At 45.1% G+C, this 17,514-nt stretch overlaps 1 protein-coding gene across 6 annotated transcripts in view; it reads left to right on the top strand.

Moving 5' to 3' along the window:
• Window positions 1–17,514, top strand: part of ptpn22 (protein tyrosine phosphatase non-receptor type 22) — a 29,960-nt gene that overhangs the window by 8,888 nt on the left and 3,558 nt on the right. For 5 of the 6 annotated variants that reach the window (XM_029665034.2, XM_029665036.2, XM_029665038.2 and 2 more), the window contains 9 exons: window positions 4,137–4,279; window positions 8,582–8,648; window positions 8,828–8,905; window positions 12,191–12,283; window positions 12,608–12,735; window positions 12,874–13,670; window positions 16,762–16,845; window positions 16,946–17,179; window positions 17,278–17,418. In XM_029665034.2, the coding sequence (XP_029520894.2) occupies window positions 4,137–4,279; window positions 8,582–8,648; window positions 8,828–8,905; window positions 12,191–12,283; window positions 12,608–12,735; window positions 12,874–13,670; window positions 16,762–16,845; window positions 16,946–17,179; window positions 17,278–17,418 (1,765 nt within the window). The remainder of the gene's footprint in view (window positions 1–4,136; window positions 4,280–8,581; window positions 8,649–8,827; window positions 8,906–12,190; window positions 12,284–12,607; window positions 12,736–12,873; window positions 13,671–16,761; window positions 16,846–16,945; window positions 17,180–17,277; window positions 17,419–17,514) is intronic. The other variant, XM_029665035.2, reaches the window with a different exon arrangement.

Genomic DNA, 17,514 nt, shown 5'->3' on the forward strand with positions numbered 1-17,514 from the left:
CCTACATTTGTCAACTTTCACAGTTAATGCTTCTGTTTATATGTGTTCTGTGAATGATCTGAACATCGCCAAATGCATCATAAAAAAATATTGCACCTCTGGAATAACGGACATTCTGGGGTATTAAATACATAACCAACGTTCTCTAGTAATACTAGTCCTGTGCAAATATGGCTACAGCCTTAATATTAAGCATTTATTGCAATAAAATTATACACCAAATATAGGCAAAATGTTGACTTGGGAACAGGAGTGAAGAAATAGATTTCTTTCTTTCTGAATCTTGAGAGAATGCAATGCTCAGTTAGATACCATCTGTAAAGGTGCTGTCATCATCATGAAAGCATCGTAAAAGCTGAAAGTATTTCAACCACATCGAAGCCGAAATGAAATCTTATCAGAAACACGTTGGGTGTATTTCCCAGCTTTCTTTTTCCTGACAACCAGAAAATCCTCCCCGTTTTTTATTGATGTATTGTATTTTCTCCCCAGTCTCTAAACGTCTGCGAAAGATGACAGAGTAAACTTCACTGGTGTCAACTAGATTGCAGCATCTATCTAATTATTGTCAAGTTGACAAAAAAATTGCCTATCAAAATGTCGGAAACTATAAGCAGAAACATATCTAAATCAGTTCTGCCCAAAAATCCCCCCCCCCTCCACACACACACACACACAAACAAAAGTAGCCACCATCTATGAGAACAGGTATTAATGCCCTGGGTTGGTGACAGTCTAGCCCAGTTAGACTCACGTGTATCCTGCCACTCACTCACCCACTCACCCACTCACAACCAACACTGCTTGAGACCCCCCATCGAAATCCATCTTTGTTTAAGTTAGAGACATCTGCTTTTTTGCATGGGCTACATCTCAATCCATCACATCCGCTGATGTCGGCCTTCCACATCGCGGTGGAAGGTGGCAGAACTACAGCGGTGTTACTCAGACCAGGAGACAATCCTGAAAATCTGTCTTCTCATAAAAACTGTAGCGTCTGACCGGTTTGGGTGTTCTCCTTTTTGCTCTACAGTAAAAAAATATATTATTCTGCACTTTCTTATATCAATCAAATGTATTTGAATCAATCAAATGTATTCATAAAGCCCTTCTTACATCAGCTGTACTGAAACCCAGCCTAAAACCCCAAACAGCAAGCAATGCAGGTGTAGAAACCCAGCCTAAAACCCCAAACAGCAAGCAATGCAGGTGTAGAAACCCAGCCTAAAACCCCAAACAGCAAGCAATGCAGGTGTAGAACCCCAGCCTAAAACCCCAAACAGCAAGCAATGCAGGTGTAGAAACCCAGCCTAAAACCCCAAACAGCAAGCAATGCAGGTGTAGAAACCCAGCCTAAAACCCCAAACAGCAAGCAATGCAGGTGTAGAAACCCAGCCTAAAACCCCAAACAGCAAGCAATGCAGGTGTAGAAAAACTCCCTAGAAAGGCTGGAACCTAGGAAGAACCTAGAGAGGAACTCTCTAGAGACAGCAGGAGTGGTAGAGATACTCTTATTGATCGGCTATGAAAAGCCAACTGACATTTACTCCTGAGGTGCTGACTTGCTGCACCCTCGAAAACTAGTGTGATTATTATTATTTGACCATGCTGGTCATTTATGAACATTTTGGCCATGTTCTGTTATCATCTCCACCCGGCACAGCCAGAAGAGGACTGGCCACCCCTCATAGCCTGGTTCCTCTCTAGGTTTCTTCCTAGGTTTTGGCCTTTCTAGGGAGTTTTTCCTAGCAACCGTGCTTCTACACCTGCATTGCTGTAACGGTTCTCTTGTGGTGAAGGAGAGTCGGACCAAAATGCAGCGTGTAGATTGCGATCCATGTTTAATGAAACAAACGTAACACAAATCTAAATACAAACACTACAAAACAATAAACGTAACGAAAACCGAAACAGCCTATACTAGTGTAAACTAACACATAATAAGGACATCAAGACACTAAGGACAATCACCCACAAAACCCAACACAAAATAGGCTACCTAAATATGGTTCCCAATCAGAGACAATGACTAACACCTGCCTCTGATTGAGAACCATATCAGGCAAAACATAGAAATAGACAAACCAGACACACAACATAGAATGCCCACCCAGCTCACGTCCTGACTAACACTAAAACAAGGAAAACACATACGAACGATGGTCAGACCGTGACAGAACCCCCCCCAAGGTGCGGACTCCGAACGCACAACCTAAACCTATAGGGGAGGGTCTGGGTGGGCATCTGTCCGCGGTGGCGGCTCTGGCGCTGGACCCCACTCCATAGTTGTCTTAGTCCACCTCCTTAGCGTCCCTTGAGTGACGACCCTCGCCGCTAACCTTGGCCTAAGAAACCTAACAACGGGCCCCACTGGACTGAGGGGCAGCTCCGGACTGAGGTAGCTCAGGACTGAGGGGTAGCTCGGGAGTGAGGGGAAGCTCGGGAGTGAGGGGAAGCTCAGGAGTGAGGGGAAGCTCAGGAGTGAGAGGAAGCTCAGGAGTGAGAGGAAGCTCAGGAGTGAGAGGAAGCTCAGGCAGGTTGATGGATCTACCAGATCCTGTCTGGCTGGTGGTTTCGGCAGATCCTGGCTGACTGGCGGATCCTGACTGACTGGCGGATCCTGGCTGACTGACGGATCTGGCTGCTCCATGCTGACTGGCGGCTCTGGCTGCTCCACACTGACTGGCGGCTCTGGCTGCTCCATATAGGCTGACAGCTCTGGCGGCTTCTTACAGACTGGCAGCTCTGGCGGCTCCGTGCAGACTGGCAGCTCCTTGCAGACTGGCAGCTCCTTGCAGACTGACAGCTCCTTTCAGACTGACATCTCTGGCTGCTCCATGCAGACTGACAGCTCTGGCTGCTTCATGCAGACTGACAGCTCTGGCTGCTCCATGCAAACTGACAACTCTGGCTGCTTCATGCAGACTGACAGCTCTGGCTGCTCCATGCAGGCTGGCAGCTCAGGCAGCGCTGAACAGGCGGGAGACTCCGGCAGCGCAGGAGAGGAGAAAGGCTCCAGCAGCGCTGAACAAGCGGGAGACTCCGGCAGCGCTGGAGAGGCGAGGCGCACTGGAGGCCTGATGCGTGGTGCTGGCACTGGTGGTACTGGACCGAGGACACGCACAGGAAGCCTGGTGCGGGGAGCTGCTACCGGAGGGCTGGGGTGTGGAGGTGGTACTGGATAGACCGGACTGTGCAGGCGCACTGGAGCTCTTGAGCACCGAGCGGTAAGCACAGGGAGTTTGCGCAGGTCTCCTACCTGGCGTAGCCCTACTCCCTGTGAGTAAATTTTTGGGGCTGACTCTCGGGCTTCCATCCGCTCTGCCGTGCTAGCTCCTCATAATGCCGCCTCTCTGCTTTTGCTGCCTCCAGCTCGGCTTTGGGGCGACAATAATCTCCAGGCTGTTCCCAGGGTCCTCTCCCGTCCAGAATCTCCTCCCAAGTCCATTTCTCCAAGTAGTGCAGCCTCTCCCACTGTAGCTGCTGCTGCTCCTGCTGCTGCTGCCTCTGTTGCCTCTCCTGCGGCTCCTGCCTGTTGACACGCTGCTTGGTCCTTTTGTGGTGGGTGATTCTGTAACGGTTCTCTTGTGGTGAAGGAGAGTCGGACCAAAATGCAGCGTGTAGATTGCGATCCATGTTTAATGAAACAAACGTAACACGAATCTAAATACAAACACTACAAAACAATAAACGTAACGAAAACCGAAACAGCCTATACTAGTGTAAACTAACACAGAATAAGGACATCAAGACACTAAGAACAATCACCCACAAAACCCAACACAAAACATATCATTCTTAGTATCATCTTTTCGGTATATATACGCATTGATTGCACTTGGGTTACTGATACAGTGTTATTTGGGTGGTTAATTGTAATCATTCTGAGATTTATTGATGATTTTAGTTTTTGATTCATTTGTGTACTTGTTTGACATTTTACTGCAATGTTAGGAGCTACTAACACAAGCATTTCGCCACACCCACTATAACCTCTACTAGACTGTGTACGTGACCAACACACTTTGAGTTGATTTCATGGGGTAGGGGTAAACAGGAAGTCAGCGTGAGTACACATGTTTCCTGGTGTGTTCGTCTGTCTGTTTTAATATTGAACTCTGTGGTGTTTCCATAAGTGGTGCCGGACCCTGAGACAGCTGCACTATATCAACTGGCCCGACCATGGGGTCCCTGACACCATCCCTCCCATCCTGGAGCTGCTGCAAGAGATGCGATCCTACCAGGCCCATGGGGATGTGCCCATCTGCATACACTGCAGGTCTCCAAGCTCCCACTACACACACACACACACACACACACGGTAGCCAGCACAAGTAGCCACCATCTCACAACAGTGAATCAGTCCGAATTACACCAACACAGTACACAGTTAACCTGAAGTTTGAATCATTGTCAGAAACGGAGAGTCAATAAAGCATGGTAAATAGTTCTACAGTTATAGGTCTCCTTTGTGGCTGATGCGAAGCAGTCGTATGCTGTGGGGTCCTATCTCATGAAAAAGTGATTGTTCTGTGGATAGAACACATTGTTGTGGGCATCCTGTTGTAGAGCCCTTTAAGCTCAGTCACCTTCCCCTTCTCTTAGACACATAGACAGGAAGAGTGTGGGCGGGTGGCCAACAGACCACTGTGGGTTGTCAAACAAGCACTTGTACATCTCCCCCTCTCTCTTACTGTCTCTTGCCATGGTTACCGCTAACCTGTTGTAAGGCCTTGGGTTATCTGAGAGTTTAGTGATGATGAATGTTCAAAGGGTTGTGTAAATAAGACGAGAGAGAGAGAGAACATTGCGTGTTTCCACACTGCAACCACAGTGGTACACATGGAAATGTCAGCGGTGGACACAGGTCTCCTCTTTGAAAGTTACCCAACATGTTTGACATAGGCTTGAGTAGTGTTGCACTACACTCCAGAAAAAGGAGTTTGCCACAACACACGATATCCCCTCACCCTGCTCTCTATAATAAGGCTATAATAGGACGTCTTTAGCATCCTAATTTAGGCCCAATTGCTACAGATTTTTTCCACTCAAGTAAGCCCCAGTCAGATGGCATAACACTTCAGTAGTCAGTTAATAGTAGTGTCTGTGTAACAGGCTGGCATCCAGGTGTGGTATAGAGAACGCGTCACAACATACCCACACCTCCTAGTAGATAGATGAACCACCAGGAACAGAATGTTTAGTCACGGGCATCAGGCATGCCCATGCCATAGAACCATGCTCTCCTCTCTACTCAGTTAGTTAACCCAGAGTCGGGGGTGAGGATAGGAAGGTTTCATAATATGACGTGACAGATCTGCTTCCTGGCATGTTTGCCTTGGAATAGTTCACTCTCCATGGGAGACTGGGCTGGCCTCATATCACCTACACTACATGACCAAAAATATATGGACACCTGCTTGTCGAACATCTCATTCCAAAATCATGGCAGAGTTGTTCCCCCCTTTGCTGCTTTAATAGCTTCCACTCTTCTGGGAAGACTTAGAACATTGCTGCGGGGACTTGCTTCCATTCAGCCACCAGCATTAGCGAGGTCGGGCACTGATGTTGGGCGATTAGGCATGGCTCGCTGTCGGAGTTCCAATTCATCCCAAAGGTTTTCGTTGGAGTTGAGGTCAGAGCTCTGTGCAGGCCAATCAAGTTCTTCCACACCGATCTCGACACACCATATCTGTATGGACCGTGCTTTGTGCACAGGGACATTGTTATGCTGAAAAAGAAAAGGGACCTTCCCCAAACAGTTGCCACAAAGTTGGAAGTACAGAATAATCTAGAATGTCATTGTATACAGTAGCGTTAAGATTTCCCTTCACTGGAACTAAAGAGCCTAGCCATGAAAAACAGCCCCAGACCATTATTCCTTCTCCACCAAACTTTACAGTTGGCACTATGCATTGGGGCGGGTAGTGTTCTCCTGGCATCTTCCGTACCCAGATTCTTCTGTCGGACTGCCAGATGGTGAAGCGGGTATTCATCACTCCAGAGAAAGCTTTTCCACTGCGAGTCCAATTGCGGCAAGCTTTACACCACTCCAGCCGACGCTTGGCATTGTGCATGGTGATCAAAGGCTTGCGTGCGGCTGCTCGGCCATGGTGACACTGCATCCAGAGGCAGTTTGGAACTCGGTAGTGAGTGTTGCAACCATTCTGTAAGTTGGTAGGGCCTACCACTTCGCGGCTGAGCCGTTGTTTCTCCTAGACGTTTCCACTTCACAATAACAGCACTTACAGTTGACCAGGGCAGCTCTAGCGTGGCAGCAATTTGAAGAACGGACTTGTTGGAAAGGTGGCATCCTATGACTGTGCCACGTTGAAAGTCACTGAGCTCTTCAGTAACGCCATTCGACTGCCAATTTTTGTCTCGTTTTTTTTATTTCACCTTTATTTAACCAGGTAGGCCAGTTGAGAACAAGTTTTCATTTACAACTGCAACCTGGCCAAGATAAAGCAAAGCAGTGTGACAAAAACAACAACACAGAGTTACACATAAACAAACGTACAGTCAATAACACAAAAGAACAATCTATGTACATTGTGTGCAAATGAGGTAAGGCAATAGGCCATAGAGGCAAAATAATTACAATCTAGCATTAACACTGGAGTGATCGATGTGTAGATGATGATGTGCAAGTAGAGATACTGGGGTGCAAAAGAGCAAAAAGATTAATAACAATATAGGGATGAGGTAGTTGGGTGTGCTATTTACAGATTGGCTGTGTACAGGTACATTGATCAGTAAGCTGCTCTGACAGCTGATACTTAAAGTTAGAGAGGGAGATATAAGTCTCCAGCTTCAGTGATTTTTGCAATTCGTTCCAGTCATTGGCAGCAGAGAACTGGAAGTAAAGGCGGCCAAAGGAAGAGTTCACTTTGGGGATGACCAGTGAAATATACCTGCTGGGGCGCTTGCTACTGGTGGGTGTTGCTATGGTGACTAGTGAGCTGAGATAAGGCGGGGCTTTACCTAGCAAAGACTTATAGATGACCTGGAGTCCAGTGGGTTTGGCGACGAATATGTAGCGAGGGCCAATCAACGAGAGCATACAGGTCGCAGTGGTGGGTAGTATATGGGCCTTTGGTGACAAAACGGATAGCACTGTGATAGACTACATCCAGTTTTCTGAGTAGAGTGTTGGAGGCTATTTTGTAAATGATATCGCCGAAGTCAAGGATCGGTAGGATAGTCAGTTTTATGAGGGTATGTTTGGCAGCATGAGTGAAGGAGGCTTTGTTGCGAAATAGGAAGCAGATTCTAGATTTCATTTTGGATTGGAGATGCTTAATGTGAGTCTGGAAGGAGAGTTTACAGTCTTACCAGACACCTAGGTATTTGTAGTTGTCCACATATTCTAAGTCAGAACCGTCCAGAGTAGTGATGCTAGGCGGGCAGGCAGGTGCTGGCAGCAATCGGTTGAAGAGCATGCATTTAGTTTTAGCATTTCAGAGCAGTTGGAGGCCACGGAAGGAGTGTTGTATGGCATTGAAGCTTGTTTAGTGGTTTGTTAACACAGTGTCCAAAGAAGGGCCAGATGTATACAGAATGGTGTCATCTGCATAGAGGTGGATCAGGGAATCACCAGCAGCAAGATCGACATCATTGATATATACAGATAAAAGAGTTGGCCCGAGAATTGAACCCTGTGGCATCCCCATAGAGACTGCCAGAGATCCGGACAACAGGCCCTCTGATTTGACACACTGAACTCTATCTGAGAAGTAGTTGGTGAACCAGTCATTTGAGAAACCAAGGCTACTGAGTCTGCCGATAAGAATGCAGTGATTGACAGAGTTGAAGGCCTTGGCCAGGTTGATGAAGATGGCTGCACAGTACTGTCTTTTATCGATGGCGGTTATGATAGCTTTTAGGACCTTGAGCGTGGCTGAGGTGCACCCATGACCAGCTCGGAAACCAGATTGATAGTGGAGAAGGTACGGTGAGATTCAAAATGGTCGGTGATCTGTTTGTTCATTTGGCTTTCGAAGATTTTAGAAAGGCAGGGCAGGATGGATATAGGTCTATAACAGTTTGGGTCTAGAGTGTCTCCCCTTTGAAGAGTGGGATGACCACGGCAGCTTTCCAATCTTTGGGGATCTCAGATGATACAAAAGGTTGAACATGCTTGTAATAGGGGTTGCAACAATTTCTGCAGATAATTTTAGAAAGATATTGTTTATCCCAGCTGATTTTTAGGGGTCCAGATTTTGCAGGGGGGGGGGGGGGGCAAGTTGCTGCAGGGGGTGCAGAGCTATGTAGCCAGGTGGAGAGCATGGCCAACCGTAGAAAAATGCTTATTGAAATGGATCTCTATGGAGATTGCATGGCTGTATGCTCGATTTTAAACACCTGTCAGCAACAGTGTGGCTGAGATAAATCCAGCAATTTGATATATATAATTTTGTATATATATAGTGTCTATATATTACAGTCTCTGTCTCTTAGTCTGGGCCAGGAGCATGCTAAGTGAAAGGAGAGTTTGTATTTATATAATGTAATTGTTTGTTCTTCTTAATTAGTGTACTGTATTTTATGTTGACCCTGTTCTGCCTGTTTATCCATGCAGTGCTGGCTGTGGAAGAACAGGAGCACTCTGTGCCATCGACTACACCTGGAACCTGGTGAAAACACAGGTGAGAACTGTACCTGCCCTACCCTGTACTGTACCATCTCCTCCGAACCGGAGTGTGAGCAGAGGATCAAAGACTACTGTATCTATGTTGTGCTGTACTAAAAGCTACCGTATCTGTAACTGTATGTGTGTACAGTCACCTTACTGATCGTCATTGAGTGCCTTTGTGTTTATTTCCAGCTGCTCAAAGAAGACTTCAGCATCTATGACCTGGTTCAGGACATGAGAACACAGAGGCCTTCTGTGGTTCAGACTAAGGTAAAGTACCTTCAGAAAGTATTCATGCCTCTTGATTTATTCCACATTTGGTAGCCTGATTTTAAAATGGATTAAATCAAAAATGTTCTCACACATATCCACACAATACACCATAATGACAAAGTGAAAACATGTATTAAAAATGTTTGGTTAAATCATAAGTATTCACACCACTGAGTCAGTACTTTGTAGAAGCACCTTTGGCGGTGATTACAGCTTTGAGTCATGTTGGGAATGTCTGTATCAGCTTTGAGTCATGTTGGGTATGTCTGTATCAGCTTTGAGTCATGTTGGTTATGTCTGTATCAGCTTTGAGTCATGTTGGGTATGTCTGTATCAGCTTTGAGTCATGTTGGGTATATCTGTATCAGCTTTGAGTCATGTTGGGTTTGTCTGTATCAGCTGTGAGTCATGTTGGGTATGTCTGTATCAGCTTTGAGTCATGTTGGGTTTGTCTGTATCAGCTTTGAGTCATGTTGGGTATGTCTGTATCAGCTTTGAGTCATGTTGGGTATGTCTGTATCAACTTTGAGTCATGTTGGGTATGTCTGTATCAGCTTTGAGTCATGTTGGGTATATCTGTATCAGCTTTGAGTCATGTTGGGTTTGTCTGTATCAGCTTTGAGTCATGTTGGGTTTGTCTGTATCAGCTTTGAGTCATGTTGGGTATGTCTGTATCAGCTTTGAGTCATGTTGGGTATGTCTGTATCAGCTTTGAGTCATGTTGGGTATGTCTGTATCAGCTTTGCACATCTGGATTTTGGGATATTCTCCCATTCTTCCTTGCAATTTTCCTCAAACTCTGTTAATTTAGATGGGGAGCAGCGATGAACAGCAGTCTTCAAATATTTCCACAGATTGTCAATGAGATTCACGTCTGGGCTTTGGCTGGGCCACTCAAGGACTTTCACATTCTTGTTCTGAAGTCATTCCAGTGTTGCTTTGGCTGAATGCTTGGGGTCATTGTCCTGTCGCTTGCACTCTGAAGCAGGTTCTCATCAAGAATTTTCCTCTATTCGGCTCCATTCATTGTTCCCTTTATCCTTGCCAGTCTCCAAGTTCCTGCCACTGAAAAGCATCCCCATAGCATGATGCTACCACCACCAAGCTTCACGGTAGAGATGGTGTTAGATGGGCTATGCATTCAGGCCAAAGAGTTACATTTTTGTCTCATCAGACCGCAGAATCTTATGCCTTATGCTTTCAGAGTCTTTCACATGCATTTTTGCAAACTTCAGGCGTGCTGTCATGAGCCTTTTTCTCTTGAGTGGCTTCCGTCTGGCCACTCTCCCATAAAGCCCAGGTTGATGAAGTGCTGTAGAGACTTGTCCTTCTGGCAGGTTCTCCCATCTCAGCCAAGGAACTCTGTAGTTCTGTCAGAGTAGTCATTGGGTTCTTGGTCACCTCCCTGACCAAGGTCCTACTTTCCCGGTTGCTCCGTTTGGTCGGACAGACAAATATAGGCATAGTCTGGGTAGTTCCATATTTTTTCAATTTCCCAATGATGCTCCTGGAAGCTTTCAACACTCTAGAACGTGTTTTACACCCTTTCCCAGATATATGCCTCATCACAATTCTATCTCTGAGATCTACAGTTCCTTGGACTTCATGGTATAGTTTCTGCTCTGACATGCCATGTCAACTGTGGGACCTTATATAGACAGGTGGCGAAAAGGAAATTGGATGCACATTAACGTAATTTAGTGTTGTTATGGTCTAAATTAACCTAGTAAAACTCATGGACGATTAGTAAAGCTTAAACCAAGTTAATTCACGTTTATTCACCCATTGGGTCATACAGCTGCATAAGACATATTTTCCCCAAGGTAGTATATAAACCCCAATTTGGGTGATGTCCTCCTTCTCTCTAAAAACTACATCTTTATTGCTAGGCAGGAAATTAAGTGATGTGGGCAATAAACTGTTCCTTCTCCCTTAATGTGACCTGACCTGACCTCGGCCCCCTTCCTCACTAAACCTCATCTCTCCACCCTTATCAGTAGTGATTGCCCTTCCTTTACTCAATACATTCCCCCTACAGATAACTATTAACTTCTGGTGTACAAACTAGACTATGGCACTCAATATTTAAATAGGATACCTGATAGTTAACAATATTTAAAGTTTAGAACTCATCAGTGTCATAGCAAAACGGTGTGAATACTTACAGTACCAGTAAAACGTTTGGACACACCTACTCATTCAAGGGTTTTTCTTTATTTTTATTATTTTCTACATTGTAGAATAATAATGAAGTTGTTAAACATATGAAATAACACATATGGAATCATGTAGTAACCAAAAAAGTGTTAAACAAATTAGATTCTTCACCCTTTGCCTTGATGACAGCTTTGCACACTCTTGGCATTCCGTCAACCAGCTGAGCACTTGTTTGCTGCTTTTCCTTCACTCTGCAGTCCAACTCATCCCAAACCCTATCATTTGGGTTGAGGTCGGGTGATTGTGGAGGCCAAGTTATCTGATGCAGCACTCCATCACTATCCTTCTTGGTCAAATAGCCCTTACACAGCCTGGAGGTGTGTTGGGTCATTGTCCTGTTGAAAAACAAATGATAGTCCCACTAAGCGCAAACCAGATGGGATGGCGTATCACTGCAGAATGCTGTGGTAGACATGCTGGTTAAGTGTGCCTTGAATTCTAAATAAATCACAGACAGTGTCACCAGCAATGCACCCCCACACCATCCTCCATGCTTCATGGTGGGAAGCACACATGCAGAGATCATCCGTTCACCTACTCTGCGTCTCAAAACCAAAAATCTCAAATTTGACTCATGAGACAGATTTCCACTGGTCTAATGTCCATTGCTCGTGTTTCTTTGCCCAAGCAAGTCTCTTCTTCTTATTGGTGTCCTTTAGTAGTTGTTTTTGAGACTGTCTCCTCCACTTCATCTACACTGATTGAGTTGACGTTGAGGTGGGATTATAGAGATTATAGCATTCAGCTGGATTCATCTGGTCAGTCTCTCATGGAAAGAGCAGGTGTTCCTAATGTTTTGTACACTCAGTGTACAGTATAATACACACTGTGTGACAGGCCTCTACCTGAGACATTTTTATCACAAAGCTGTATCTCACCATCGTCTGGCACCAATCAATTCTGACATTTTAAGGTGGCAATTACAAACTTCAGAAGCCTTTATTAAGTCTCAAATACACTAGACGTTTTACATTTCCTGGATTGCGGGACAGTTCTCTTGCAACAGGCCAGGGCAACTGACATGGCATCTAACACTAAAATAACTGGTTTTGTGTGTGAATACAGGAACAGTACGAGCTGGTGTACAGAACCATCAAGTTCCTGTTGGAGAAGTATCTGCAGTCCATGGCACCAGCACAGCCTTCCTGCACAGAGGAGGTGAGACAGACAGCATGTTTTGACGGGGAACAGTTATATCAAGATGAGGTGCAGAATCACTAATATTGATCACATAATGAGTAGTTAGTTGGGATGCAAGGTGATTTGTAGATCAATGATTCTACACAGTGCGACTGTTGTGTAATCTCAAACACACACAGAGACTCTGGCTAGGGGAACCACTGGCTGTTTGGTGATGTGGTAGCAACAGGCACTGGAACAGAGCAACATAGGCACATAAACTAAGGCCAGTGATCTGTGTCGTATGTAGATACTTTCTCAGAGGGTGAATGAGTAAGTGTGTGATTCTGTTGAACTGTTTAGGTGCCAGCGGCCCCCTCACCCCCTACAGCCAGTGACAGTGAGCTCTCTGACCTCAGCGAGGCGTCTGAAGCTGAACAGGAACCAGAACCTGAGCCACAGCATCAAATGGAACCACAGACAGAGCACAGGTACAGAATAGTAAAGGCTTTTCCCCATCAACCACAGATCTGACAATGAAAGTTTTTTTCGCGGTGCATTGCTTCAAACCATGATGCATATCTCTGTAGAAAAATATGTCATAATAAACCATACACTTTCTTACACAGAGAGAGAAATGCCTCCATATTGTGTTGCAGGCACCCAGATAGGGAGGAGCCTGATGGGATATCCAATCACGTCTTACCAGTGGCCCTCTCTGCCTCAGCAGCGGTGCATGATGGTGACCCACTGTCTGACTCGGCTACGTGCTCCCCCTCAGTCATCCTCAATGCCCTGAGAGCCAGGGACAGGCAGAGGGAACAGCAGAGACCAAACTCCCTACCAACACAGACTATTAACCAGAAACCACAACCCCTACAGATACAGACTAATAGCATGTCCATGAAACAGAGACCACCATACCCACTACCGACAAAGCCCGATACATTGCCCACCAGCCAGGCCCTGAGACAAGAGCCCAGTCTCCGCATCCCCATCATAACTTCTCAGGCACTCATGACTCAGGAATTCTGTCAGAGAGCCATGGAGCAAAAGAAGGTGGAGAGTGATGGAGAGATCACCCGACTGGTACCACCAGTGCTCTCTGCAGTTTCCATCTCCAACCCCCTCTGTCTCACTGTGGAGGACCTCTACTTTTTACCTGACTTTTCAATGACCTCACTCCTGGCTGCTGAGGCTCCCAGAGGTGCTGATAATGAGGAGGAGCTGGCTCCTCTGAGCAAGTTGACAGAGAACCCCTGTTTCAATGGTTCAAGTATAACTCTTAAAGACCAGGCGATGGAACTGCCAGCCCTTGTCATCACAAACGCTGCCGCAGGTGCACTTGTACCTTTCTCGGATGAAGACAGTCCACCTCCATTACCTGAGAGAACCCCTGAATCATATGTACTGGCTGCTGGAACAGGTGAATGTTGTGTTGCTGTATGCTTACTCTTTTAGATCAATGAAGAATTTGAGAGTGCATAGTTGGCTTTATAGCGTGATAATCCGGTATATCCCATCTCTCTCTCTTATATATATTTATATATATATATATACAGTATGAGTCAAAAGTTTGGACACACCTACTCATCCAAGGTTTTTTCGTAATCTTTTATTTATTTCTACACCTTTTGCCTTGATGACAGCTTTGCACACTCTCGGCATTCTCTCGGCATTCACTCAACCAGCTTCATTTCATTTTTAATTTTTTTTTTTACCTTTATTTAACTAGGCAAGTCACTTAAGAACAAAATCGTATTTACAATGATGGCCTACCCCGGCCGACACTAGGCCAATTGTGCGCTGCCCTATGGGACTCCCAATCACAGCCGGATGTGATACAGCTTGTATTCGAACCAGGGACTGTAGTGATGCCTCTTCCAGGTCAGGTAGTCACCTGGAATGCATTTAAATTAACAGGTGTGCCTTGTTAAAAGTTAATTTGTGGAATTTCTTTCCTTCTTAATGCGTTTGAGCCAATCAGTTGTTTTGTGACAAGGTAGTAGAGGTATACAGAAGATAGCCCTATTTGGTAAAATACCATGTCCATATTATGGCAAGGACAGCTCAAATAAGCAAACTGAAACAACAGTCCATCATTACTTTAAGACATGAAGGCCAGTCAAGAATTTTGAAAGTTTCTTCAAGTGCAGTCGCAAGAACCATCAAGCGCTATGATGATGAAACTGGCTCTCATTAGGATCTCCACAGGAAAAGAAGACCCAGAGTTACCTCTGCTGCAGAGGATAAGTTTATTAGAGTTACCAGCCTCAAAAATTGCAGCCCAAATAAATGCTTCACATAGTTCAAGTAACAGACACATCTCAACATCAATTGTTCAGAGGAGACTGCGTGAATCAGGACTTCATGGTCGAATTACTGCAAAGAAACCACTACTAAAGGACACCAATAATAAGAAGAGACTTGCTTGGGCCAAGAAACACGAGCAAAGGACATTAGACCAGTGGAAATCTGATCTTTGGTTTGATGAGTCAAATTTGAGTTTTGGTTCCAACCCGCCGTTTCTTTGTGAGAAGCAGAGTAGGTGAACGGATGACCTCTACATGTGTGGTTCCCACCGTGAAGCATGGAGGAGAAGCTGTGATGGTGTGGGGGTGCTTTGCTGGTGACACTGTCTGTGATTTATTTAGAATTCAAGGCACACTTAACCAGCATGACTACCACAACATTCTGCAGCGATACACCATCCCATCTGTTTTGGGCTTAGTGGGACTATGATTTGTATTTCAACAGGACAATGACCCAACACAACTCCAGGCTGTGTAAGAGCTATTTGACCAAGAAGGATAGTGATGGAGTGCTGCATCAGATGACCTGGCCTCCACTATCCCCCGACCTCAAACCAATTGAGATGGTTTGTGATGAGTTGGACTGCAGAGTGAAGGAAAAGCAGCTAACAAGTGCTCAACATACAGAATGTGGGAACTCCTTCAAGACTGTTGGAAGAGCATTCCAGGTGAAGCTGGTTGAGAGAATGCCAAGTGTGTGCAAAATTGTCATCAAGGAAAACAGTGGCTACTTTGAAGAATCTCAAATATAAAATATAATTTCATTTTGTTTTTTGGTTACTTAATGATTCCATGTGTTATTTCATAGTGTTGATGTCTTCACTATTATGCTACAATGTAGAGGATAGTAAAATAAAGAAAAAAACTTGAATGACTAGGTGTGTCCAAACTTTTGACTGGTACTCTATATATATATATTCAGTGCCTTTGGAAAGTATTCAGACCCCTTGACTTTTTCCACATGTATCTATTCTAAAATAGATTAAATTAGTTTTTTTTCCCACATCAGTCTACACACAATACCCCATAATGACAAAGCAAAAACAGATTTTAGAAATTGTCCAGAAGCCACTCCTGCGTTGTTTTGGCTGTGTGCTTAGGGTCATTTGCAAAGGTGAACCTTTGCCCCAGTCTGAGCTCCTGAGCGCTCTAGAGCAGGATCTCTTTGTACTTTGCTTCGTTCATCTTTGCCTCAATCCTGGCTAGTCTCCCAATCCCTGCCGCTGACAAACATCCCCACAGCATGATGCTGCCATCACCATGCTTCACTGTAGGAATGGTGCCAAGTTTCCTCCAGATGTGACGCTTGGCATTCAGGCCAATGAGTTCAATCTTGGTTTCATCAGACCAGAGAATCTTGTTTCTCATGGTCGGAGAGTCTTTAGGTGCCTTTTGGCAAACTCCAAGCGGGCTGTCATGTGCCTTATACTGAGGAGTGGCTTCCGTCTGGCCACTCTGCCATAAAGGCCTGATTGGTGGAGTGCTGCAGAGATGGTTGCCCTTCTGGAATGTTCTCCCATCTCCACAGAGGAACTCTGCAGTCCTGTCAGAGTGACCATTGGGTTCTTGGTAACCTCCCTGACCAAGGCCCTTCTCCCCCGATTGCTCAGTTTGACCAGGCGGCCAGCTCTAGGAAGCGTCTTGGTGGATCCGGACTTCTTCCATTTAAGAAGGATGTGTTCTTGGGGACCTTCAATACTGCAGACATTTTTTGGTACCCTTCCCTAGATCTGTGCCTCGACATAATCCTGTCACGGGGCTCTACGGACAATACCTTCAACCTCATGGCTTGGTTTTGCTCTGACATGCACTGTCAACTGTGGGACCTTATGTAGACAGGTGTGTGCTTTTCCAAATCATGTCCAATCAATTGAATTTACGACAGGTGGAATCCAATCAAGTTGTAGAAACATCACAACGATGATCAACGAAAACAGGATGCACCTGAGCTCAATTTCAAGTCTCATAGCAAAAGATCTGAATACTTACATAAATAAGGTATTTCTGTTTTTTTGGCTTTGTTATTATGGTATTGTGTGTAGATTGCTGAGGATTATTATTTATTTAATCCATGTTAGAATAAAGCTGTAATGTAACAAAATGTAGAAACAGTGGGGTCTGAGTACTTTCCCAAGGTACTATATATATATATATATATATATATATATATATATACGTCACTAAATCTCTTTCTGTGCCCTTTAGAGCATCCTGATAACATCTCTAAACCTGAGAGGTTAGAGGTCATCATCCCTCCTAATGCTGCAGCTGAAGCCCTCAGGGAGAACGGTGAGTGGAGGGTCCTTTGAAGGCCCTCTTAATACTCTTCATAAGCTCTTCTACAAAAGCATTCAAACACATTTTTTCTCTACCTCATTTTCTCCCAAAGGGAGTGCCCCCTCGCCTATCCCCCCACTGCCAGAGAGAACGCCAGAATCCTTTGTGTTGGCCAACAATTCCGGTAGGAGCACTACTGTCTTCCCTTCCCTCTCAGTCCCTGTGGAGATGGTGGTCCAGAAGTCAGAAGAGAGAGAGTGGTCTGGACGTTCAGTGGACACTCTGGTGGATAAGATGTCTTGGACGAGGAGCAAAAGCTTGAAAGTAAAAATGACAACACTCTCAGGTATTTGTCACACAAAACAATCAGTATGATAAAATGTAGAGAATGTCATGTGCAGATGATGTTTATCCCAGTCTTTTTGGGCTTTTTTGTCTTTACAGTGTCACCCCAGGATACAGTATCACCCCCAGTTACATTGCCTCCCCCGGTTAGATATTCTGTTCCTGCTCCCTGTACATCAGTAAACCTTCCTCCTCCCCCTCCACCTCCCTATCCTCTGGCCCCTTCTCTCTCACCTCCAGGTAAGAAAAAGTGACACCCATTTTATGTTTGCAATGTTATTTTTCTATACACTCTTAGAATTATTTTATTATCTAGAACCTAAAAGGGTTCTTTGG

The sequence above is a fragment of the Oncorhynchus nerka genome, linkage group LG7, assembly GCF_034236695.1.
Source record: "Oncorhynchus nerka isolate Pitt River linkage group LG7, Oner_Uvic_2.0, whole genome shotgun sequence".
Classification (NCBI taxonomy): domain Eukaryota; kingdom Metazoa; phylum Chordata; class Actinopteri; order Salmoniformes; family Salmonidae; genus Oncorhynchus; species Oncorhynchus nerka.